Source organism: Dipodomys merriami, unplaced genomic scaffold (genome assembly GCF_024711535.1).
Source record: "Dipodomys merriami isolate MVZ:Mamm:240054 unplaced genomic scaffold, mDipMer1.0.p SCAF_31, whole genome shotgun sequence".
NCBI lineage: Eukaryota > Metazoa > Chordata > Mammalia > Rodentia > Heteromyidae > Dipodomys > Dipodomys merriami.
The window spans coordinates 18,459,577-18,485,114 of NW_027204604.1; the positions used below are offsets into that span (position 1 = coordinate 18,459,577).

General features: G+C 39.9%; 2 protein-coding genes across 11 annotated transcripts in view; one reads left to right on the forward strand and one right to left on the reverse strand.

Annotated features, from left to right (window-relative positions):
• Positions 1–14,467, reverse strand: part of Cep170 (centrosomal protein 170) — a 92,598-nt gene extending 78,131 nt beyond the window's left edge. For 6 of the 7 annotated variants that reach the window (XM_070041916.1, XM_070041915.1, XM_070041914.1 and 3 more), the window contains exon 1: positions 14,231–14,467. The gene's annotated coding sequence lies outside the window, so the exon portion shown is untranslated. Of the gene's footprint in view, positions 1–4,375; positions 4,459–14,230 lie in introns of those variants that run through there. The other variant, XM_070041911.1, reaches the window with a different exon arrangement.
• A 463-nt stretch (positions 14,468–14,930) lies between these two features.
• The window catches only part of Sdccag8 (SHH signaling and ciliogenesis regulator SDCCAG8), a 184,476-nt gene continuing 173,868 nt past the window's right edge, over positions 14,931–25,538 (forward strand). For all 4 annotated transcript variants that reach the window (XM_070041917.1, XM_070041918.1, XM_070041920.1 and 1 more), the window contains exons 1-3: positions 14,931–15,379; positions 20,832–20,984; positions 22,112–22,197. In XM_070041917.1, the coding sequence (XP_069898018.1) occupies positions 15,313–15,379; positions 20,832–20,984; positions 22,112–22,197 (306 nt within the window). In that variant the 5' untranslated portion in view covers positions 14,931–15,312. The remainder of the gene's footprint in view (positions 15,380–20,831; positions 20,985–22,111; positions 22,198–25,538) is intronic.

A 25,538-nucleotide genomic window follows, 5' to 3' on the forward strand; every position in this document is an offset into this window, starting at 1 on the left:
TATTTATGTTAAAGAATATTGACTCTGGTCATATAATTCAAATTGAGGAATGATAAGAGGGGTTTGATCTTAATTAGTGTAGCTATAAAGTTATGAGATAGTTAATGACATTGCAACCATGAAATACTGCATTGTAAAACCCATGGCAAAAAAAGTTTACAGGCATGATTAATTTGTAGAAAAAAAAAAAGAATACAAAACCAATGTGTGCAATTGCTTGAACAAAAACACATGTTACAGACAGTTCAACCTTACACTCTGAAAATCAGCTGGCTGGCTCATAAGAGTGTTTTACAGAGAATAAATGTGTTCTTATCCCACAAATTCCTGCTACTGCAGAGAGAAAGGTGGTCTCACATCAGGACTCTTACTATACAGTGGAAAATACATGCTTTTTATTTTGATAAAATATTATCTACTTCTGCATCCATGTAACAACTTTTCATCATTTCCTCTAGAGGCAGGAAAGAGTGATAATGATCTCTACATGCCTAGCTCAAAGTCTACCTCCATTTCACAAATGATGTGATTTTTCCTAACAAACTAAGTGAAAGTGTAAACAAAGGCAATGAAAATGATAAACTTTGTCATTTGAGCCACAATAGGACTTACAAATTAAAATGAACTCACTGCTGGGCACTGGTAACTCACACCTGTAATACTAGCTACTCAGGAGGCTGAGATCTGAAGCTCCCTGCTGGAAACCAACCAGGAAGACCATCTGAGAAAAAAGACCCAAGTGGAGATGTGGCTCAAATGGTAGAATGTCAGTCTTGAGCAGAAAAAGCTAAGTGAGAATGAATGTAAGGCCCGAAGACCAAACCCCAGTACACACACATACCCATCCTCCCCCAAACTCTCACTCAGCAACTTCATCAACTTTACCTTTTTATAATTTGTATTATTATTATTACTTGCTTTCCTGGGCCTTTAACCCTGGGCCTGGAAGCTGTCCCTAAGCTACTTTTGCTCAAGGCTAGCACTCTACCACTTAAGCTACAGCACCACTTCCAGTTTTTTCTTTGATTAATTAGAGGTAAGAGAATCCCACAGACTTTCCTGCCCAGGCTAGCTTTGAACCATGATCCTTAGATCTCAGCCTCCTGAGCAGCAAGGATTACAGGCATGAGCCACCAGTACTTGGCTTGTACTGTCTTTTAATCGATCATACCAAGTACCTAAAATGTGAAAAAAAATTTAAATGTATACTTCAGGGTTTCCATTTCACATTTTACCCATATTAAGTCCCTAATAGAAAGTATCCTGGATATTAAGTTTTCTTATCATCACATATTTGTTAAAGTAATTTGAGGTTAGTAAGTATAGATCATGTTATAAAAGCAAACATAATTTTCTGTAACCACTTATAATCATATATAAGGAGGAAACATATTTAATATTTTATGTGTAACTATATAATTGTTTTTAATTAAAATGACCCAGTTCTGGGAAATGGATATAAACACTATGCACAAATTACACAAGACTCCAGTGTTATAAACTACAAAATGAATTAATCTATTTTCTTTAATTCATATGTACTACACATTACAGATATTAGGGAGAGAATAAAGATCAATATAAAAAAGTTCCTAATTTCATGAAAGCAAAACCAGATAGCTAAATAAAAAAGACCATTTCAGTGACACTGGGGAGAAAAAAACCAGAAAAGCACAACATAGAGGCTTGGTGTGGTGCTCTTTAGGCTGGATGGTCAGATGAAATGTCTGAAAAACTGACATGCTTAGAATACTCGCAAAAATTCAACTTTGCTGATTAATTAATTGGATCTGGGACAGATGTACTCTTGGGAAAATTGGTTTGTTTCTATCCCTGCCCTCATTTGTACAGTTACTCCTCAAAAACAAATCCACAGCTGTGCTTGTTTTGGATTTCTATCAAGATTCATACTGCATGCTCATGTGAACAAACTCAGCATTGGGAAAAAGTATGCTCTCATATACTCATGATTATTTTGGAATAATTATTTTGGAGTGCTTCAAATGATTACCTTTATCATCTGCCATATACACAAACAATTCTTTTTTTTTTTTACAGAGTAGTTAAAGTATGTATCAAGAAGAAATGGAATTTACAATGTAAACCTAAAATACTTCTCATAAAAAACAAGTGAAGGTGACCACATGGTCCATATCAGCATACAGTTTTACAATTCATTCTTTGATGCAAGAAACTAGCAATGTAGTAAAACATTCTTTCATAAAAACATTGTAATAAAATGCTTAAAGAAAACATTTAAGGCGGAAAAACGTTACACTTTTACATAAATTATTCCAAGCTGGTGCTGGTGGATCACACCTGTAATCCTAGCTACCCAGGAGGCTGAGATCTGAGGATCGCAGTTCAAAGCCAGCCTGGACAGGAAAGGTCTGTGAGACTCTTATCTCCAATAAACCACTCAGAAAACAGGAAGTGGCACTGTGGCTCAAGTGGTAGAGCACTCCCTTGAGCTGAAGAGCTGAGGGACAGCGCCCAGGCCCAAAGTTCAGGCCCCACAACTGACCAAAAAAAAAAAAAAAAAAAAAGTTAAACAAGGATGTACAAGTCTCACAGACTTCTTATTTTTTTAAAGCCTGGCAGAGAAAATTTGGCAAGAACTTTTTGTTGCTGTTGTTAGTTGTGCAACCCAAACTCGGCCTGGGCGCTGTCCCTCAGCTCTTCGGCTCAGGGCAAACGCTCTACCACTTGAGCCACAGTGCCACTTCTGGCTTTTTCTGCTTATGTGGTGCTGAGGAATCGAACCCAGGGCTTCATGCATGCAAAGCAAGCACTCTACCACTGAGCCACCTTCTCAGCCCTTGTTTTACCATTTTGTTGTACTAACAACAATAAAGACTTAGATTCAAACATTTATCAAATATCTGTTTGTGCAGTACCTTTCCTTGGCACTAACATTCATATTCTTTCATTTAATTCCTAAAATTAGCATAGGAGACATTTTCCCATGAGAAATATGAAATTAAAGGCTTACTCTAGGTCACAAATGGACTTGTAATAAACAATCATATAGACTCAAACCTGGGCCTTCAGATAATAAAGCTTTTCCCATACCATCATCTCCTTAGGTTCCTTAAAATGATCCTAGTGACAATAATTTCAAATGATCCTAGTGATAATAATTTCAAATTTGGATGAAGAGTTTGTGACATGTTCTCTGTCACTATCTTTTTGGGCAATAAGCTGGAGAATTAAGCAAAATTCAATTTCTCTTTGACCTACCCCTCTGATTTTCCTTTAAATCCTCAGTAGAACTAGCACTCTGTACCTGAGGGGCAGATTCAGGTATCAAAACCAAACTAAAACCAATTGACCAATCTAGGGAATAAGGCAAATGTAATAAATCAGGGTACAGCATGAATCAGAAACCTAGGATGTGAAAGAAGTATAAACTACCTCTAGTCACTTGGAGCTATGATGAATCTGAAAAATATAAGGTCACAGAGCACTAAGAAAAAGTTCATGAACTTATCTCTAAGACCTGAAAACAAACTAGGGGTGATAATGGGAGGAAAGCAGTATGAGTTAAGGGTCTGTATGATCGTGACACCCAAATGTTTTTGAAGCACCATTTTTAGCTCTATGACAATTTCTATTTCTGTCATTTGAATGAAACTGATTTAACCATATTACTGTCTCACATACCCTTTAAAGTTATAGTTTCTATTTTCCTCAACACTTTTTCTCATACACTATATGTTAACTATTTGGAGAGTAAGTATAAGTTATTTTCATACAGTATTGCTGTAATACCAAAAATTAACATGCCTCAGAGATTGTTTGTTTGCAATAGGATCTTGCTATGTTGCCCAGGTCAGTCTTGAACTTGTGATGCTTCTACATGTGCTGCTGGGATTACAGACATGTGCTACCATGCCTGGCTCAAGAGTGCATTTTAAGCATGAATACATTTACAAAGTTATCACAAATGTACACTTCTGTATAATACATTGCTAATTACTAGCTTAAACTATGCAATTTTTCTTATTACCTACAGTTAGATTATAATGCTTACAAATAGCTCTATACTTCCACAATGCAAAAGCACTGTGATGAGGGAAATATTCTGGGTCTGGTAGTCTTGTAAGCTGATACAAGCCACATGTTAACTATTGAGCACTTGAAATATGCAAATATTTTATTTAATTTTAATTAATCTTAACTTACAAATTTCATATATGGTTAGCATCTACTCCAATGCTACACAAATAGGAACCCACAATTATTTACAGTAAAAACGGCTTGATTAAAGCACAAAAAACATACTTTAATTGTCTGATTAAATGAGAAAGGTAGTATCAGGATGACTCACAAATAAATTAGTAAATTAAATATTAAATAAGCAATCAAATCTTACCTTTTGGCTAAAAATTTTCAACAACCACTTCAACTGTTAAGGAATCTGTTTATTCTTTCAGAATCTGTAATACTTTATTGTCCTTATTGAAATGATTAGGCTTTATTCTTCCCAGAATACCATGAGGCATGTAAAAGTTCACTGAGGATATTCTGGAGTGTGATTATTTCTGATAAAGTGAAATACATGAAAATTCTGTTAAGGAAGATCACCTTCAGGCATAATCAGCCTAAAGAATTCAGATGTATTATTATTATTATTTTGGTTGTGGGGCTTGAACTCTGGGCCTGGACGCTGTCCTTCAGCTCTTCAGCTCAAGGCTAGCGCTCTACCACTTGAGCCACAGTACCACTTCCGGTTTTTTTTTGCTTATGTGGTGCTGAGGAATCGAACCCAGGGCCTCATGCATGCGAGGCAAGCACTCTACCACTGAGCCACCTTCCCAGCCCAAGATGTAGGATTAAAAAGCAGTTATAATGGCTAAAAGATTAGTGGTATCATCAGGTAACACAAGGAAACAAAGCAAATGTCCATGGACAAATGAATGGACGAACAAATATTCAAGGTATGTACAGTCAGGACTGCATATCCATGGATCCTGCATCTGTTGATTCAACCAACCTCAGATAAAAAAAGCACTGGGGGAAAACTGTTTTGAATACATATGGACTATTTTTTCATTATTTCCTAAATTGTATTAACTATTATGGACAATAAAGAGATGATTTAAAGTATACTAAGGGATGTGGATAGATTATATGCAAATACTATGCTTCTTTTTTGCTGACAGTGTCAGCCTTTCCCTCATTCTCTGCCACTATGCCTTTTATTTAAGAGACTGAAACATCCAAGAATTTAATCTTCCTTGAATCCTAAGGGGATGATGGCAGTTTGGGTTGTTGATCCTGAGGACAGAACCCAAGACCTACTGCATGCTAAATACAGGCTCTATCACTGAGTCCTCGCCTACGTTATTTTTAAGCTATGGTCCTACTGCCTCAAAAGCTTACTACAGACAGTCCTTCATTTACAATCCATGTCTGTTTTTTCACCAAAGTGAGTACTTTACCCCACACCATCAAGTAGGCTCCATTTCTCCACCCTCTGATTTCCTCAAGTCAGTGTTTTAGATGGTTGCCTGGAGTTCAAGAGTCTTAAACAACTTCTAAGATTTGTGTATTTTCTTTTTCATGCAACCTTTCATAAACCTTTAGGCAGTACCTCCATAGAAAAGTCAGTTAAAAGAGAAACAGTCTTCCTGATCTGCCAAACAATTAAGTAAGTGGGCTTTCGTACCTTTTTTTCTGCCCTCACTCTCATCATTTAGACACTGTTTAGAATTAAAAGGAGTTCAGGACTGGGGAAGGAACTATCTCAAAGCCTGGTTACTCTTTTCCTCTCCTAGTCTCTTGCCTTTGCTCCACTCCCAGTTCTGAAAAGTGATTCGCAAAACTGCTGTGGGCAGGGACCACAGGATGTAGAAACTACTTCTACAGTCAGAATGAAAAGTATTTTTCTTACTCTAGCCAACATATTTCTTTAAAACTAACAATAATGAGATGGTATCACATTTGAAGAAATAAGGTAAGGAGATCCTTATCTGTAATTATGCGTGTCTTTTGTTTATTACATCAATCTCATTTGATCATTGCAATAAACCTCTGAGGTAGGTGCTCTACTACTTTTAATTTATACATAAAATTGAGCTCCTGAGATTAAGCAATATAGTCAACACCACGCAACAGTAATACTGTAGTCAGTTCCTGATAACTAATTCTCACTAACTTCACAGCCTCTCTGTTGAAATCTCAATAGCCACCAGTGGCCATCTAGCAAGGGAATTGCAGTGACCTATTTATGAGTACAACTTTGCTCAGATTCAGTAGTTTCCAGGGAAGGGTAATTGTGAAAATTCCTGTTGATTAACCAGAATGGAGAGTTTTCTCAGAGACCATGGACAAGTTACTCCTTTGTTAAGAATTCGGGTGATTATAGTGACGGAGGTGACTTACTCCTCCTCCTCTAAAAACCCTTTCTTTTTTGGCTTCTAGGACACTGGTTCTAGCTTCTTCATACCATTCTGGTATCTTTCAGTCCTTCTGGATGGCTTCTTCTGCTACATTTTCAATGGGATCAGGTCTCAATCCTCATGCCTCTGCTCAGCCTAGTTAATCCCCAGTCTACAGCTAGCACTTAAAATCTATTTTCAATCTGAGTGTCGCCTCTGAATATTTATATATCTCATTGCCTACTTGGTATTTCTTCTTGGATGTTTAACAGATATTCTTTTTTTTTTTTTTGTCGGTCGTGGGGCTTGAACTCTGGGCCTGGGCGTTGTCCCTCAGCTCTTCAACTCAAGGCGAGCGCTCTGCCACTTGAGCTACAGCGCCACTTCCTTAACAGATATTCTTAACTTTATGTTTCCAAAAGTCTCGTATTTTAAAATCTGAAATAATCACCAAGGTTGTCTACTCTAAACAGTAATGCCTTAGTCTATAGTATTCCAATTATTTCTTAGCTCATCTCTCCTGCTCCCGTACAATCTATTATCCATGAAAAGAGCCAGAAACATCCTTTAAAAACTTTCAGTAGGCTGGGTGCCAGTGGCTCACCCTGTAACGCTAGCTATTGAGGAGGCTGAGCTCTGAAGATCATGGTTCAAAGCCAGTCCAGGCAGGAAAGTCCATGAGACTCTTATCTCCAATAAACCACCAGAAACTGGAAGTGGCACTGTTGCTCAAGCAGTAGAGTACTCACCTTGAGATGAAGAGTTGAGGGACAATGCCCAAGCCCAGAGTTCAAACCCCACGACAGACCAAAACACAAAACAAACAAACAAAAAAAAACTTTCAGTAAACTCCACCAGCACTTAAAGTTAACCAATAAACTCTTTACCCAATCTCAATGGCTACTCTTTCCTTGGCTCACTTACCCTCCATTACCTGAACTCATTCATCCATCCATGTGATTAGGACATTCAGTCAGTAGAATAATCTCTACCTAGATACATAACATAGTCAACTTCTCTAGTATAAATCTGCTAAATATTATCTAACAGAAGGTAGGAGGGGAAAGTGGGAGAGGAAGATGCTCTCAACCCACAGGAAAAGAACAGAATTCAAGAGGTAGAGGCAACGCCTGCTTTCACTGTATTTGATGGAGGGGAAGGGGAAAAACAAGTCGTTTAAATAAGAATACAGGTGGACCCGTTGCAACAATGAGAAGTACAAGTTGTCCAGTCGAAAACAAACTTTACAACTTTGGTGTGTGTGTGGGGGGAGGATTGGTTAGGGGGGCGGGGGGAGGCTGGGAAGGGATGGGAAGGGGAAACAAAGGAGGAGGCTACAATGCTTGATAAGAAATGTACTCATTATCTTGCCCATGTAATTGTAACCCCTCTGTACAGTATTTTCACAATAAAAAATAAATAAATAAAAATTTTTAAAAAAGATGTAGAGGCAATTTTTCATGTCTAAGAAGAAAGAAGAGTTAAGAACATCTATTTATTTGCATTTGCTTGAACTGAAGGATATATAAAAAATAAGTTACTGGGTCAGGGAAAAAGGTCACTGGGTAAGGATACAAAGAATAGGAGTGGAAAGAATTGTCATATTATGTCTAAGAAAATTGATTTTTTTGTAGTAAAGCAGCAACTTTACTGAAAGGGAAAAAGAATAGACTTTCAGTTCAAAGAAGTTCCAGAGTTGGAGTTCTAGAAAACTGACTTTTTAATCATTTGAATATATTAACCCCTGTAAAGTTAAAGGATAAAAAAAAATGCAGTTTTCCATCCTTCATTCTCTTCACCTTGAATAATTTTTCTTTGTAGTACCTATTTCTACTTAACTTTAACTTTGTATCATTCAATTATGTTAATTATACATAGCATCACCAAATAGGTTCTTTCTTTCTTTCTTTCTTTCTTTCTTTCTTTCTTTCTTTCTTTCTTTCTTTCTTTCTTCCTTTCTTTTGGTGGTTTTGGGATTTGAATTCAGGGCCTCATGCTTGCTAGGCTGGCACTCTGCCACTTGAGTCAGATCTTCAACTCTGCTTCTGTTTTTGAGGTGGGGCCTTGCTTCCTCCCTATTTTAGGTTTCTTGTTGCCGCTAGGGTCCTAAGTGTGAACCACCTTGTCCAGCCTCTCTGTGGAGATGGAGTCTTAAGAGACTTTTTTGCCCAGCCTAGACTAGAACTGTGATCCTCTGGGTTTCTGGTTTCTGATTTCTACATAGCTTGAAATGACAGTAATGTACCACTATGCCCAGCTGTGAATTGAAAAAGGGTGTTACGAACCCTTCTTCATAGGCTGGCCTTGAACCTCCTCCTCACTAGCTAGGATTATAGTTATGAGCCACTGATGATTAGCTAGCATCCATGGAACTTAAAAATTTTTTTTCCACCAAATTTTTAATATCATCCATGTCCTTTACTATTAAGAGGATGCAACAGTTTTATTCTTAACTTTATATGATTACATGATTATATCACCTACTAAACTTTAATTTCATCCAGTTCTTTTAACTACTAAAGGATACAAGTATTATTCTTAAAATAAAACAAAACTATCCAAATGATTTTCACTATCTTTGTGTCACATCCTCCTCAGTATGATTTGTTTATATAACATCTGTTCTATTTATAAATCTGCATGGTTTTGTCCTTGGCTATATCCAGTTCGTCAACGGGATAAAGACATTAGAGATCTGGCTTGTTAAATTTATAAATGTCAGAAGGGCAGGAAGGGAAGCTAATCCCTTGGATGACAGAATCATGATTCAAGAAGATCTCAACAAATTTCATTGTGGCTATATGAAAAATAATAGAGAATAAGAAGATGAAAAACAATAGAGAATAAAGATAAAATATTGCTTTAAAATATAATTTAAATTCAAAATATAATTTAAACAGAATAGATCTAGGTAAATGAGTACTTCCAGATAATTTTTTCAAAAATCAAAGTGGGAACCAACATAAGGTGCTTTTAATCAATTACTTAAAAACACGAAACCAAAACAAAAACTCACAATATCAAAAGAAGCTTACTACTTGCTAACAATATCATTTCATAAAGAAAGGCTACTTTCAAACAGGCACTGATAGCTCATGCTTGTAATCATAGTTACTGGAGAGGCTGAGATCTGAGGATCAAGGTTTGAAGCTAGTCCAGCAGGAAAGTCAATGAAACTCTTATTTCTAGTCAAGAGCAGGAAGTGGAGGCGTGGCTCAAGGGGTAAAACATTTAGCCTTGAGCAAAAAAGCAGAGCAAGAGTGTGAGGCCAAGTTCAATTCTCAGTACCAGCACAGATATACAAGGAAGTAGATTCACATTAGAGAAGCAAACGTACAAAATCTGAAGAAAAAAAAATCACCTCAATACATAAATTTAACTTGGAAAGCCACAGAACACATTTTTCTCATTGTTTTTGCTTAGAAGTAGAAAAGACGCACTTTTAGACTGTAAACTCAAGTGTATGGCTAGAAATAAGGGACAGTTGCAGTACACACTGCGTTCAGGCCATAACTGCAGAACTAAAACATAGAAAACTAGATCAGAACAAAAAGGCAAAGGAAACCACATTATATGAAGTTGCAATATTTATTTCAGTAAAAGAAGTATTAGTAGAATCTAATATATTGAGTGAAAAAAGAACCATTCTAACGATAGAACTGCTACAAATGGGAAGAAGTTGGGCAGAAAAACAGGTACTAGCTCAATTTAAGCAAAAGTTTATAATAGGGATGCCTTTGCTCCTCTTGAAGAACAATGTAATTGGACCAACTAGCTTATCTTAAATTCCAGTAATAACAATTCTTTCAGGCTTACATCCTACTGAAAAAAACAAAACAACAACAACAAAAAAACCAAAAAACCAGACTTCCATCCTAGGCAGCAAACAACCAGAGATAAAAGCTTAACTACCCCTCAAGTAACAATGATTTACTTGAGTCAGCAAAAACCTAGCAGAACCCACTCTTGACCAGCCCACAGTCAGACCAATATTGCCTGACTATGCTTACTTCTGGTCCTGCCCTTGTCTTTCCTCTACAGAACCCTGGAACTGTTACCAGTCCTCCCAAAGACAGGACCAGGATGCTAATCCTGGGTTCCTTCCCAGAGTAGCTAAAGGAAATAATTCCTTTCTTGCTTCACCAGCAGCCTTTACTCTTAAGTTCATAGATAGCTGAATCCAGCCTGCTGGCAAGCCCTCAGTCCTAATGCTCTAGAAACAATTTTTTCATTAACCTAAATGGGCTTTCTCTTTATGCTAGGGAAAGAGTCATGACAAAGCCACATACAAAAACATCTCTAGAGCAGGGGAAGAAGGAGGAGGAACAGTGACAAAGGGTATGAGTCTGGTCAAGGTATATTGTATGCATCCATTGACATGTCAAAATGAAATCCCCTTGATTGATCAAAAAAAAAAAAACCCCATCAGGAATAGTAGTACATCTCTAGAGCAGGGGAAGAAGGAGGAGGAACAGTGACAAAGGGTATGAGTCTGGTCAAGGTATATTGTATGCATCCATTGACATGTCAAAATGAAATCCCCTTGATTGATCAAAAAAAAAAAAAACCCATCAGGAATAGTAGTAGGTTGGCACACTGTATGAACAACTTGTAAAGCTTCTTCAATTCTAACATGAATCAGAGGAAGGAAATATATGTGTTGCCCATTTAACTTACAGTAAAAGATGGGTAGAAACTGGCTTTGGTCAAAAACAGGAAGGTTCAGTTATAACTTGGTAATATGGCACAGAAACGTATTCAGTAGCTTTTGTGTCCAAAACCTGTTCAATTTTAAATATGTAGAACAATACTTTAAGAAGTATGTATGCAATTTAAACACACACACATACTTCCTGACACAATAAATATGGTGTTCCAAATAGTGATAATTTTATAGCACTTATTATTTATTGATATACTTAAATAATGACTTGTTTTCTACTATGTCTGACTTGTTTTAAGTCTATGCTTTTGGGGGGATCCTTTCCCACGTCTATGTAGTCCCTATTAGTATACAAGTAATTTTTATGACACTTTCTTTAATCTTTCTTTTTCAGTTTCTTTTTTTCACCTTTGTTTGACATAAAAGCAGGCTCTGTATATGTACTAGCTATATTCATGTTGGCTAAAATTATATTATTGCACAAGTATTTCAACTGAGCTGGTCACAACCAGTTTAATCAGCAACCAAGTTTTCTTATTCTTTAAAAAATGTTATTATAAAGGAAATACACAATTACTGTTACATAAGTCAGGTAAAGAGTACATTTCTTTTTGGACAATGTCACCCCTTCCCTCACTCCCCCCTGCAAGTTATAGTTCATCTTCAATATAGTGTCTAGTGAGAACCACTGCTGCATTTGTTCACTCTTTGTCCCTCTATTTCTGTGCCCTTCCTTCGTTTTATACTTCAAAATGTCAAAATTATTGCTGGACATACTCCTCACAAAATATTTGAGTAAATAAATTAAATCCCATTTACCAAAGAGTGACTATTATTACAAATTCCCATGATTAGCAAGCTTAATTTTTTAAAAAGACGATCTGAGGGTCTTCCTCATTAAGCATAAACCTAATTCTTAACAAAACAGATGAATGGTAAGGTTCACAATGTTATATCACCTGAATGCTAAAATAGGACACTGCAAAATACTTATTCTATCCAAAATAATTTTACAATACCATGGAATTGAACAGTAACATACATCCAAAGTCTAACTAAACATGAGTCACATATAGAGTTCACATATTATGTTTAAGTTGGTTGAAATTTAAGAGAAATAAGTTCTACAGAAAATACCTAACACAGTAAAGTACAGCATTAAAAGGCTAAAATTATACAGGTCAACATCAAGAAATACTTTATTGCAAATCCAACCTAATTTTAAAAAATAAAGCTACTTTTTCTCAAAAAGTAAACCCTGGTTTAAGTTGAAAGTAATATATAATTTGTTAATTGAAGAAAATCAAGGTTATGACTTCTGTAATGTGGACACTTTAAGTTTGAAGAGCTATCATAACTTGATTACTAATAAGTGGAGAAAATATTCCAGTAGTTACTTCTTATGAAAAGCACAAGTGAGAGCACCTTTTCTTAAGTTACTTTGTAAGCCTAAAGTTCCTTTTTAGTATAACTACAAATTCTACTTCACAAAGACAAGTACTAATTTAACACGGTGATGATAACCAAGTTCAATGATACCAACAACTCACAGAACCAGTAGAGCTTTCCATACATTTTGACCAGTAGCAGGACTAGAGATACACCTAGGTTTTACTATTTGGTTCTGTTTTCTCGTTAGTTTGGCTTGCAAACCTTTCAAGTTTGTTCTGACTCTGTCTGTCAAGTACACTTAAAACTATCTTGTAGCAGGGAAGAATGGGGCTAGCCTGCAATCCATACCCCAGGGAGGCTGAGGTAGCAAGATCCTGGGTTGGGAGGCCAGCCTGGACTACAGGGTAAAAACTCTACCTCAAATAAACAAAAAGAACGAAACAAAAAAGACTCAAATTCTACAGTACTTACAATGTCGAGAAAAACTAAGGGTAGTTAGGTTTTAGTTCCTTAAAAAGGCAAAAATAAAGAAAGAAAAGAAATCCAGGTTGGGTTGTAACCACACGTTCCAGAGCTTAATTCCTAAGTCTATGAAGCACAGCTAAGTAGGTTTATAGAAGAGAAGTTGTAGAGAGACTATATTATCCATAATGTAACTCAGTTCGCCCATTATTCTTCCACCTGCCCCTCCCCTTTCTCCTCCATCCTCTCTTCCGCTTGCTTAAAGCAGAAACGTCAGCAAAGGACAAACACTGAAAGCCCCATTTTCAAATCATTTTAAAAGACGCCTTTCCAAACCAAATGTATCCTCTGCTTCAACAATTTTCTTAGTTGGCTGTAGTTTCATGAACAGAATAAACCAACCGTTGCAGAACAAGATCCGTGCCAGGCCTTTTTTTTTTTTTTTTAATGTTTCGATTGCTTAAATAACGAAAGGGAAAGATGTATCCCAATCCATTCCCTCGGGAACAAGAATGCATTTACCCGTCCGATGGGGGGAAAAGAAAAATAATTCTGCTGCTTCATTTCCTGCTGCACAGCAGCCTGTCAGCCCCTTCCTAGCTCAGCTCCTCACGGTCACTGGGCAATCTCACATGGATTACCTCCATCTCTGCCTTTTTTACATTCTTGGGGGGGGAAAACATACATATATATAGAAGCAACCTCTACTGAAAATCAGGGCACGGGAGTAGGAGGCTGGACATCTAAATCCGTCTTCCCGCCCAGGGTAAGCAGCTGCTGGAACTATACCCAACCCCGCATCGGAGCCTTAGGACAATGCAGCCGACAGGAAGACCGAGCCGCAGCCCACGCGGGGCACCTCCTCCCGGTGGGCTGCGTGACACCGCGTCCTCCACGCCCCCCCCCCCGCCCGCCCAGCGTCCGGGCCCGGACGCCAACCATACAAAAGGGCCGGGCGCGCCGCGGCCGTCCTCGCGGGGAAATCCCCTCCCCAGCGGCCGAGCGCGGCCACTCCCCGCGGCGCTGCGCCCGCGCCCCGCACACACGGCCACGGCGCGGGGGGGGGGCGCTGCACAAAGCCGGGCCCCGCCCCGCCCCACCCCGAGCGCGGGGCGTCCGGAGCGGACCCCGGGGCGGGCGGGGAGGGGAGGGAGCGCGGCCCGCCGGGCCCGGCCGGGGGACCCTGGGGTCGGCGACCGCGCGGCGCGTCCGGGAAGCCGCCCTGGGCCGCCGGGCCGCGCCCCCCGACCCCGCCGCCGCCACCATCCCGGAGGAGGAGGACGAGGGGCAGCGGCGGGCGCCGCCGGGAGCCCCCGGGTGCATCACTTACCCCTCACCGTGGAGAGGGACCGGACGGGGAGGCGGGGCGCGTCGCGTCCCGTGAGTCGCTGGCGCGCCGTCCTCCGCCCACCCCGGCGTCGTCGGCGGCGTCGCCGCTATCGCCGCGGCCGGGCTCCGGGGCCTGTGGCTCCGCTGGGCAATAACGTTATTCCACACACGCCCCACACATAGCGGTAACGGCAGCGAGCGGCCGCGCAGTGCGCAGGCGCCGGGGAAAGGGCGAGGAGCCAGGCCCGCTCCCTCCGCCTGCCCGGGCCCAGCGGTGCCCAGTGCGCAGGCGCCGGGCCCAGACAATGGAAGGGGGCTTCGCCGAGGGTCTCGGTCCCGCGCTCCTCCGCTGCCCACTGCGCACGCGTGCCCCCAAGGCTGGCTCGAACAATAAGGCCCGGGCCGGGCCTAAGTCCGGGCCGCCGAGTGAGGACCGCGGCTTCCGGCGGGCCGCGCGCAGCTGCAGCTCCCAGTGGAGGTTGGGTGCCGGCCGCCTTCACGGCCGGGCTGAGGGAGCATCGACAAATCCTTGTTCAGGAGGATTTTGGCTGTTTGGACAGATGTCGCAACTAGAATAGGGCTCCTGCGCTGGTGATGTGCGTCCTGGAGAGGCCTCCGGGGTCAGCTGCGTGGCCGCACACTCGGAAGCGCCCAAGCCCTCGGACGAGTCCCGTTCGTCACCCGGGTGGTCCGCACTTTGAGGAGGCCGGGAGGAAAGGCGGGACTAGCCGAGGCTGGGCTGAAGGGAATTGGCGCGGCCTCCAAGCCTGTCTCCTAGCAACACGCTTCCGCGACCGAATGCCCGTGCGGGGACCGGGGCGCTCAGCCTTCTGGGAGTGGTAGTGTAGCAGGAAGGCTTCGAGGATCCTCGAGGCTGAGGGCCTCGGGCCTGTGGACTACAACTCCCGACGTGCACCTCGAGGGCCAGTGGTTAGGGAGAGCCCCAGAGCTGGGTCCCGGACGGACTCCAGGCCCCTTGGTGACAGGAGCGGTTCGGAGCTGGCAGGCGTCCCCTGGTACTAGGCCTGTCGTCCCAGGGGAGTGTACTGGACTGTCCCCCGCCTGACTCGCACCTCTGGGTCCATGGAGAAGCCCCCAGGGAACTCTACCCTGGAGGAGAGTCTGAGTCAGTACCAGCGGAGTCTCCGGGGTGAGTTGCTCCGGACCCCAGAGCCGCGCCGTGGGTCCCAGAGCCGCCGTGGGCGGGAGCAGATAGGTGTCTTGCCCAGCACCTCCTCCGGGCTGCAGCCGCGCTGCCGGGGAAGGAGACGAATGTGCCTCACACCGTTTGAATTTGTCTGTTAGGGCTAAGCTGCGCTGGATTCGCCTGCGTTCCCTGGACCGGCAGGGCTCCCTGATCTTGACTTGGGTCCTGATCTTGACTTCCTCAACAAGTGCTAGCAGAGATTTCTTGGACGGCCCAATCCCAGTTTTGTCTTGTTTCATGCTTTGCTGTTAAATACTATGAATTCCCGATTCCCACTTGTTGTACATTCAAATTATGGTGTACTGAGTCCAATGTGACTTACAAGACCAGGAGCAAAACACTAGTAATATTTGAGACACGGATATTTCTATTGATTGGTATATACTTTTTTCATACAGTGGATCATTTGCAAATTACCGCCATGTTATGAATATCCCTATTTTAGGCTAAAGCTCAGAGTGGTTGAGTTATAGGCCAAAGCCCACACAACTGGTTAGGGGAGAGTCAGATATTAAATTCAGGCCAGCCTTTCAAAGCCCATCTTTTCCTTCCATTAATCAAGAAAAAGCTATTCTTTTATTTCAAATTTTCTTTGGTTGGTACTCTTTATGAGTAATTAACTTGGAGAAGTGATGTCTATATTTAAGCTTTGCTATCTCCAACAATACATGTATCCTTTAGAAATCTCAATTCTTGATATATTATATGGAAATTGTGGTATTACCTTCCAAGATATGAGAAACAAATGAGTAAGGTACACAAACCAGTAATTTTCAGACTTGTGAATATTGTTACCTATCATAAGAAAAGTCAAGACTGGGGATGTAGCTCAATGTTCATCCAGTAATGAAAAAAAAAAACCGATTTTATGTGAGATACATCATGAAAACTAGAAAAATTTCAATAAGGGTATTTTTATTATACTAGATGTAATACCCTCTGTTTTCTGTTCTGCTGCATTTTTATAATGTCCCTAAGTCATGACTAACAGTAAAGTTTGAAACATTAAAACCCAAATTTATTCAGCAAATATTCAATCAATGCCTACTACTGTTGGGTTTGACGTAAGGAATAAGATAAAGTCCCAGTGTTGTACAGTCTCCAGGTTAATGGGAGAGAAAGATCAGAGGCAAAATAATTACATATAACTCTGATAGCAAAAGTAAAGATCAATAGTTGGCACATACACGCTCATTAATTTTTAGCTGCTGTGTATACTTGATACTTGTTGCAAAATGAAGATTTTGAGATTAATGAGTATGAAGGTTTATAAACTTTGTGGGATTGATTGTAGTGCTATAAGTTGCTAACATTCTCAGTAATCATACAGTAAGAGTTAAAGAATAGATCTTAATCAGTATATTAATGTATTAGTGTTATAAGATTACATACCAAAAAAAACCACATTTCACTTTTCATTTGGAAGCAAGAAAGGCATTGTGCACAATGCTGTGAGTGAATATATTTACTCTTTTGGACTGTTTTTTTCTTTTTGGTCTGCCTCTGGATTATGCTATTTTTAACCTTGATTTTGCTACCTTTCAATCTTTTAGTAAACCATGACAGCAATCATCAAAATAGGCTGTGGTCCAGTCAGTAGTGGGCAGACACATGTTGCTCTTTTCTTACTGTGGCTATTTTCCTGCTTGTATGCTCTTGTCTAAGCTTATATCAGTAACTGTAGTGCATCTAGATTTTAGCCTAAGGGATAGTTTTCTCAGAGACAGCTGGGCGCTTTGCAGGGGTGGCTCCCTTTCCCTGTCACCAGGACAATTCTCTTTCACATTTTCCAGAACAGATGGCTAATGTAGAAATTAACAATTCATGCTATGTATGTAGTTGATGATCCTTCCTGGACTGAGATATACCTGCATTTTGTTAAAAAACTTCATCTAGATAGGAAGCTCCACATGGTGAGCTGGGTGATAGAGCATAGAGAGTAGGGAAATGGACTGAGAAAATAAGTGAGACTTAAAGTTTGCCAGCATTCATATCTCAGAAGCCTTTTAAGTGCTCATTGTGCTGATTGGTGTTTGGGTAGTGGACTAGCAGAAATACTGTTTACTTGGATTTATGTTCATGTGATCTGTGGGACTCATTGAAGTTCTGTGTGTATTCATACTTATAATTTCTTATTCAGTCCGTGGTTGGTGCTGGGAAGAAGTCAGGATGCATTCTGAAATGTGTTGCTGTCCTCCCAGGAGAGAAGAGGAAGTGTGTGTTCTGTCTCTTGGTTAGATAAAGCTGTGTTCCATTAGCAGTGGAACGGGAAATGATGTTAGAGCCTCTTCACAACTCTGGTTTCCTTAAGCTTCAGCAGCAGATAATGCACTGGGGACTGGTGTTCTTCATAAGGAGAAGGGAGTGGATTCAGTTCTGATGTAGCCGGTTGAAGAGTGATGAGATTTCATCTTGAATCTTCTGAGGATTAACTCAAATTGTGTCATAGTGTATAATTATGTTACTATACATATATTTGAAGATCACTTTGAATGTTTTGAAATGTAATGAAATGGCTTTAAAATGTCACTTCTTTGATCTTTTATAACACAGTTTTTACAAATTCTGTCTCTTCTTCTCTGATCCTCATAACTCAGTCAGTAATTGCAAAAAACTTCCCCCACCAAAAAACCTTACACATCACTTTTCTTTGAGGGTAGTTGTTAACTCATTATTAGTGAAATTTTGTGACACTCATTAAATGTTATGAATCCTTAAAGATTAAACAAAAGTATTAGAAAGGACTATTAAACTCTGCCATCAGCCATTTTGATTCTTTAACTCTCAGTTCCTTACTGTGGAGTAGAATATGTTTTTCTGTTTCTCCCTACTTTAGCCCTATAAAAATAAAATAACTTGCTTAAACTTAAACAGACACACACACAAAAAAACCCCAAAATTCTGTATTTGTCCAACATTCACAAGAACCTTGACTTGGTTCAAAAACCAAAGAAGCCAGGCACTGGTAGCTCATTCCTGTAATCCTAGCTATTCAGGAAAGCTGAGATCAAAGGATCCTAGTTAGAAGCCAGTGTGGACAGGTAAGTCTATAAGAAGACTTTTTTTTTCCCCCAATCCTGGGGCTTGAACTCAGGGCCTGGGTACTGTTCCTGAGCTGCTTTTGCTGAAGTATAGCACTCTAGCACTTGAGCCACAGCACCACTTCTGGCTTTTTCTCTTTATGTGGTACTGAGCAATCAAACCCAGGGCTTCATGCATGCTAGGCCAACACTCTACTACTAAGCCACATTCCCAGCCCATCTAAAAGACTTTTGTCTTCAGATATACACCAAAATGCTGGAAGTAGAGCTGTGGCTCTACTTGAGCAAATAAGCTGAAGGACAGCACCCAGGACCTGAATTCAAGTCCCAGGAATAGCACAAAAACACAAAAGCATCAACCAACCACTACCATCACCACCACCAAAAAGCCCTGTTATCATTGTAATCTGATGAAAGGATGCTACTGTTAGGCATTTTCAACTATGCAATTTTCATTGCAGATGTCCTCTATTTTTCCAAATATAGCTTATTAGCTTTTAGTCAGAGTAGGTATGAATAAATAATTATCCTTTGTCTTAGAGATGAAGTCAATTGATAGCTCCAAGGAGTATACTCTTAATGTTAGTCAAACTGTTTCTGCTCTAATGGGTGCAATCAAGACAAATGCCTTATTCATAGATTTAAGAGCATAAATCTAAAGCTCTGAACTAAACTGCTTATCATATAACACTTTAATTTTCCTTTCCCATTGACAAATATCTCTAGAAAATACTGAGTTACTGGAAAGCTATTTCTGCTATTTATATTGATCAAAGTTGGAATGCATCTTATCTGGACTTCCTTTAACTCAGAGTGAGGAAATGGGGATGAGGCTTGGTTAGTAATCAGCACCACATTTGTGTCAGAAAGATCTGTGTGAAAATAGCATTGGTATGGAGAAAAATATAGTGATAAACTCACTGAATCTCTTGAGAAGTCAAGTAATAGAGAATTACCCTGTTTAATCCATACTTGGAAGATCTGTTCTCTTTAGTTTAATTAAAATTGAAAATGAGTTGCTGCCAGTAAAGAAATGATTACCTATTTCTGTAACAGAGTATTTTTTCTGTTAAGTAATGTGAATATTGTTTTAAATTTTGAATTTAATGAACAGAATGAAAATTGGGTCTGTTTTTCAAGGTCCTGTAGAATATATGTTATAAATGCATTTTTATCCACGAAAATCATGATTGATTGGCAATGAATTGGTCCTTTTCCTGCTATTGCAGTTAAGTGACCCCTTGTACTGCAGTTTTCTTGGGCTATTAGAGTAAATGGTGGAATGGAAGATGGTAGAAGGGTAGGTAGCGGCCAGGGCTTTTCCTCCTCCACACAGCCTCAGTGCCCCTCCTCTGCACATGGCCTTTCCACAGGTCTTTGCAGCATGGTGGCCAGTTTCTAAAAGCAAGCATTCTAGATCAGAGAAAGCAGAGGCAGTCAGTCCTTCCTACCACCTTCCACTGCATTATGATTTTATAAGCGTACTCATTTTCAAACTAGGATATGAGGTTAAGTTTAGAGATGAACTATCACAGTAAAATTACCTTGAAGTACTTTATGTTAGGAAATGTATGTTATATATGTGCTGGCTAGTATAAGGTTCTATTCAAAAGGTGTTTAGTTGCATTAACCAAAAAATTACACATGATAGGTGGTCAGTACAGTACATAAGCACCTTACAGTAGGATCTGCCACCATAACCACTTCAACTCTTGATCAAAACTAAGCTAGAGCCCAAGGCTATTGGCTCACGCATAATCCTAGCTACTTAGGGGGTGAAATCTGAGGATTGTGGTTGAAGCCAGCCTATCCAGTAAAGTCCATGAGACTGTTATCTCTAATAAATTACAAAAAAAGCCAGTTGTGGAGCTGCAGCTCAAGGGGTAGAGCACTAGCCTTGAGCAAAAGAAGCTCAGAGACAGTGCTGAGGCTCCGAGCTCAAGCCCCAGGTCCAGCAAAAAGAAAAAAAATAATAATAAAAAACCTAGACTGGTCAGTTTGATTTGTCTTGGTGGGGCAAGGGGATGTGAGATTCTCAGGGACAATCAGGCTTCCCTAGGCCAGAGTTTGGTGTGACTGAGTCCCTCTGGCTGGTTCTACCACTTACCTTATATGTACAGGTGGGGTCAGCACATCTTAAAGTCAAGGGGGATGAGAGTTTATGCAGGTAGGAAGAGCTCTGCCATTCTAGCCTCTGGGCTGGTGGTGCTATATGTAGTGATTACCAACAGTTGCAGTGACAGGGACTATATCATAAAGTCTAAAAGTCTAACCTCTACCAATTGTCCATGTTACTGCATACATTTTATCAGCTCTACTTTTGTTAGATGTTTCTTTTTTATTTTAATTTTTAGAACGTGCCAGGACAAGCATGCACCAACTGAAAGTTGTCTTGAGAGAAGGTGAGGTCACTGTTGAAGAAGGCACACTGGACCCCTCCTTTAACCTCACTGTAGGAAGTGAGGATGGTGGGGCAGCTTGGCATGAGCATCAGCACAGCCACGCTGGTGAGTATGAACGTCAGTGCCAGCCTGAGTGGTGCTAATGCATCTTTAAGACCCCACAGAAAAATGACTTCATTCCATTCTCCATTCTGCTGCTAGGATGTTATTCCTGAAACACAAACCAAGTAATATTATGCCCTGATTAGTTTTTAATATTTGATTCTCTAACATCTAGTCCAAATTCCTTAAGAAAAGAACAGTATTTTTCTGAGATTGCTATAGCCTACCTCTTCACATGGTCCATTTATCCTAATTGCCCTCTCACAAACCATGTTCTATCCTACTAACCTATTTGTGCCTTTGCACATGCAATGACTCCTGACTCATCCTTTGTTTCCTGAGGAACTCCTGTTTCTACTGCTCCTCAGTGAAAACAAGCACAGTTACATGTTCCCCCTCTTTCGCACTATGCATAGCTTTACATCTGCTTACACACATTTATTTTGGTGGTACTAGGGTTTGAACTATCAAGGCTGTGGGCCTGCTAAGCAGGTACTTTCCTGATGAGTCATGCCTCCAGCCCAAACATCTTATATGTATTACTATAGCTCTTTTGCCCACTGAATTCTTAGCTCTTAAGAAGTCCAGTTTTTATTGTCCTTATATTCCCAGTCATTATCATAGCTGTTGATGCCTAATAGAAGTTTAAATTATTTCTGTGATGGATAGAAGGATGAATAGTTGATGATAAACTTATTAGTTAGCTTTTCATCACTGCAGCAAAGATCTGAGATAAATAAATAATATAAAAAGGGAAAGGTTTATTTGGGCTCACAGTTTTGGAGGTTTCAGGCCATGATAAATTAGCCTTGTTGCTTTGGGACTGTGGTAAGACAGTGTCCATCTTGCCTAGAGCACATGGAAGAGCAAAAATTGGTTTGCCTCCTGGTGGGAATGGAGAAACAGAGGAAAGGGCTGGAGCTGTCTATAACCCTCAAGATCATAACCCTCAGTCCCTAATGATTTCCTACTTAACCTACCTCTTAAAATTCCCATGACCCCCCCTGTAGCAGCAAGCTAGGGAGTAAGCCTTTGACACATGGCCTTGGGGAACATTTGTGATCCAACCTGTACCGAAAACCATGGATTCAGTCAAGTAAGTTAATAAATCGATTGCTTTTGCTTTGTAGTAAATCAGCTCCAAGCCTTGTTGCACCAACAAGCCAATAAAGAAAATGAGATATCTCCAACAAGAAGACGAAAAATGTCTCCTTTGGTATGTATCAACTTTTGTAAATGGACTAAAGCATTTATCCTTTGTTATATCAACTTTTGTAAATGGACTAAAGCATTATTTTCTAACTTTTCCAGTGTTGTTTTAGTAGTTGATGTTGTAGACATTTCTGATCATAGTAATAGAGTAAAGCATTAGAAGAAATTCTATCCTGAGTATTTTGACTGAAGAGGAGAAACATTGTCATGGTGAAGGGAATCTTGATGCTTTCTGCTTATTTGCTTAAAAGCATAAGCAAGAAAACAGCTCAGAAAATTCATTTGCTACTCATAGCAAATGTATTAAAAGGAGCATAATGTTTTATTTCCTTTTTAGAAAATCATGTCTATATTCTATTGTTTTTCAGGGTTATTTAATATTTTACAGTACTATTGCAGTATTAAACTGAAGAATGTGATATTATTATGCGATAAATTTATGGTTCTAAAATACTGTCATGAGAAGGTATGCTCTATTTCTTCTGAGGTTGAGTTTCTTTTTTATCCCCTCCCTTCTGTTTTCTTTTCTTTTCTTTCTCTGAGGTCAGGGACTTGCACTTGCCTACACATGAGGCACACTCTGAGTCCCTGGTGTTGATTTTTGTTGCTTTGATGCAGTATGCTAAAGTTCCATAGACTGAGGGGAAAACTGTATCATAGCCTAGGCTTCAGCTCTGCACCATGCCCGGTAGCAAGCACATTGTGCCTGGCTCATAGTCTTCTTGCAGCCCTAGTCAAATATTACATATTTAGAGTGCTTTAGAAATTATAGCTGCAATAATCGCTTTGCATTTCCAGTGTGTGACAGGTGACTATACATCCTGTGTGCTGGAAACTGTGGAGATGTGTCACTTGCCTTTTCTCCCTACTGAACTGTCACATTGTACCCCATGTTAGCTCTTCACTCCAGCCTGACACATACTTCTATGCTTAATTCCCACTTTAGAGAAATATATTTCATCTACATATTCAATATTTGTAGAAATAGATGATAATTTTCATAAAACATTGTATCATTCAGTGAACTTATTGCTGTTGACATCTGGTTTTTAGAATGCTCTTGAACATACAGTGGGTGGAATGCTTTAAAATGAATTAGATGAAATTCCTGTATCTGTTGTGTACTTAGTTATGCTTATTGGATTTAAAAATAAAATTGAGCAGTGTAACTAGAGAACTCACTGAATCAAAACAGGTTAAGAAGATATCCTTTAGGAGAATTTGTTTAATACACACATAGTATGTACAAATATACAGCCTTCTTTATATGAAAAGATGTAAAAGAATAGAAGTTAGACTCTAGATGCATATAGCCTGTATATAGTTAGTAGCTTTGTAAGATTGTACATTTAAAATGCACTTTCATCCAGTATGACATCTCAGAAATATGTAGGTGTATTGAGACTTGAAATGGAGACATTGTTAAGAAGAAAATATAGCAATTATTATTTTAATATGTGAATGTCAAACTAATAAGCCATCCAGAGTATATACAAATCATTTATGGGTATTTCTTCCACAGTATCAGCTTGAGATTTTTTATTTTTGGGGGGGACAGTTGTGGGGCTTGAACTCTGGACCTGGGCGCTGCCCCTCAGCTCTTTAGCTAAAGGCTAGCGATTTACCACTTGATCCACAGCACCACTTCTGGTTTTTCTTGTGGTTTATTGGAGATAAGGCATCTCACAGACTTTCCTGCCCAGGCTGGCTTTGAAGCATGAGCCTCAGATCTTAGCCTCCTGAGTAGCTAGGATTACAGGCATGAGCCACCAGTGCCTGGCTGAGATTTTAAAATTTTTACACTGATTTTACCTACATATACATAGTAATGTGGTCCTCTTTCACTATCCATTAAGGTTACTTCCAGGACCCCTTCGGATACCAAAATCCATGGAATCTCATGTCCCGTATACAAAAGGATGTTATATTTGTATAACTTATGCATATCTTCTCACTTGCTTTAAATGACCTGTAGATTACTTCAATGTACATGCGGTATAAATAGTTGTCATATTGTTTAGGGAATAATGCCAAGTAAAATAGTCTGTACATCTTCAATACATACAAATACTTTTTTCATCTACAATGAATTCTTGAATATAGAATCCATAGATACAGAGGACTGAAAATAGCTGTTAATATAAAATGATCATAATTGCTTTCTGCTCTCCACAGATGGGATCATTTAATTGCAGCTTCTTTGGGTCTGGGGTAGAATTCAGTGGTAGAGCTCTTGTTTGTGATGCATGAGGCCCTGGGTTTACCCCAGCAGGGCAGTTAAAATATTTTTAAGTTACTTTGGTTTTTACTTTTCTTAAGTATAAAAAAAAATTCTCAAAGCCCTGCCATGGGAGCTGATATTTCATGGTGGTTTAGAATTTCTACTGGACTAAGAAATAGAATGATTGAGAAATAGGAACTATGACTCATCTGGAGCTCTCCTCTTGACTTGAATGATTGGTCCTCATTTCCTTTTCATGATTTCTTCTTTTTAAAGTATTATGATCTAAGCAGAGCACAGCAGCTGCTCAGGAGACTGAGGACTGGAGATCATTCTTTGAGGACAGTTTTGGCAAAAGGTTTATGAGACCTGACTCAGTCCAGGAAGAGTGTAGTGGTATATGCCTGTCTTCCCAGCTGTGTAGAAGACTAAGATCAGGAAGATTGTGGTTTTAGGCCAGCCCAGGAAAGAAAGTTCATGAAGCCTCATATCAGTATCACATGCTGGATGTGGTGGTACACATCTTTCACCCCAGCTATGGCAGGAAGTGTAAACAGGAGGATTGTAGGCATGGACAAAAAGTAAGACCTGTCTCAAAAATAACCAGAGTAAAAAGTGCTGGAGGTTTGGTTCAAATGGTGGAGTTCCTGCCTAGAAAGCATGAAACCATAAGTTCAAATCCCAGTACTGCCAGAAAACAACAGACGTTACAGTATGATATATGATTTCATAAACCATTTCACAATCATTTCAAGGTAAAGTGAGGCATGCATTAAAAGTCAGCTCTAGGGATGCTATGGAGCTAAATTGCATTGCAACTCTTTCTGAGATGTCTCTGTGTGGTTTATCACTCCATTTTGTGTGGCTCTAGCCTTGGCTGTTCTGTGTACCAGAATAGTATAGTTTTAGATTGCCTAAATACTAGGTCAAAAATTTAAGCAACACTCTTTTTTTAAGATGAAAAAAATTCATCTCATTGTTTCACATTTAACCATATATTCTAAGAAATCTCTTCCTGTTGGGTGTGCTGGCATATCCCTGTACTCTCAATACTTCGGAAGCAGAGGTAGAGAGACTGTAAGTTTGAGGCCAGCCTGGGATACAAGGTAAGATACTGTTTAACA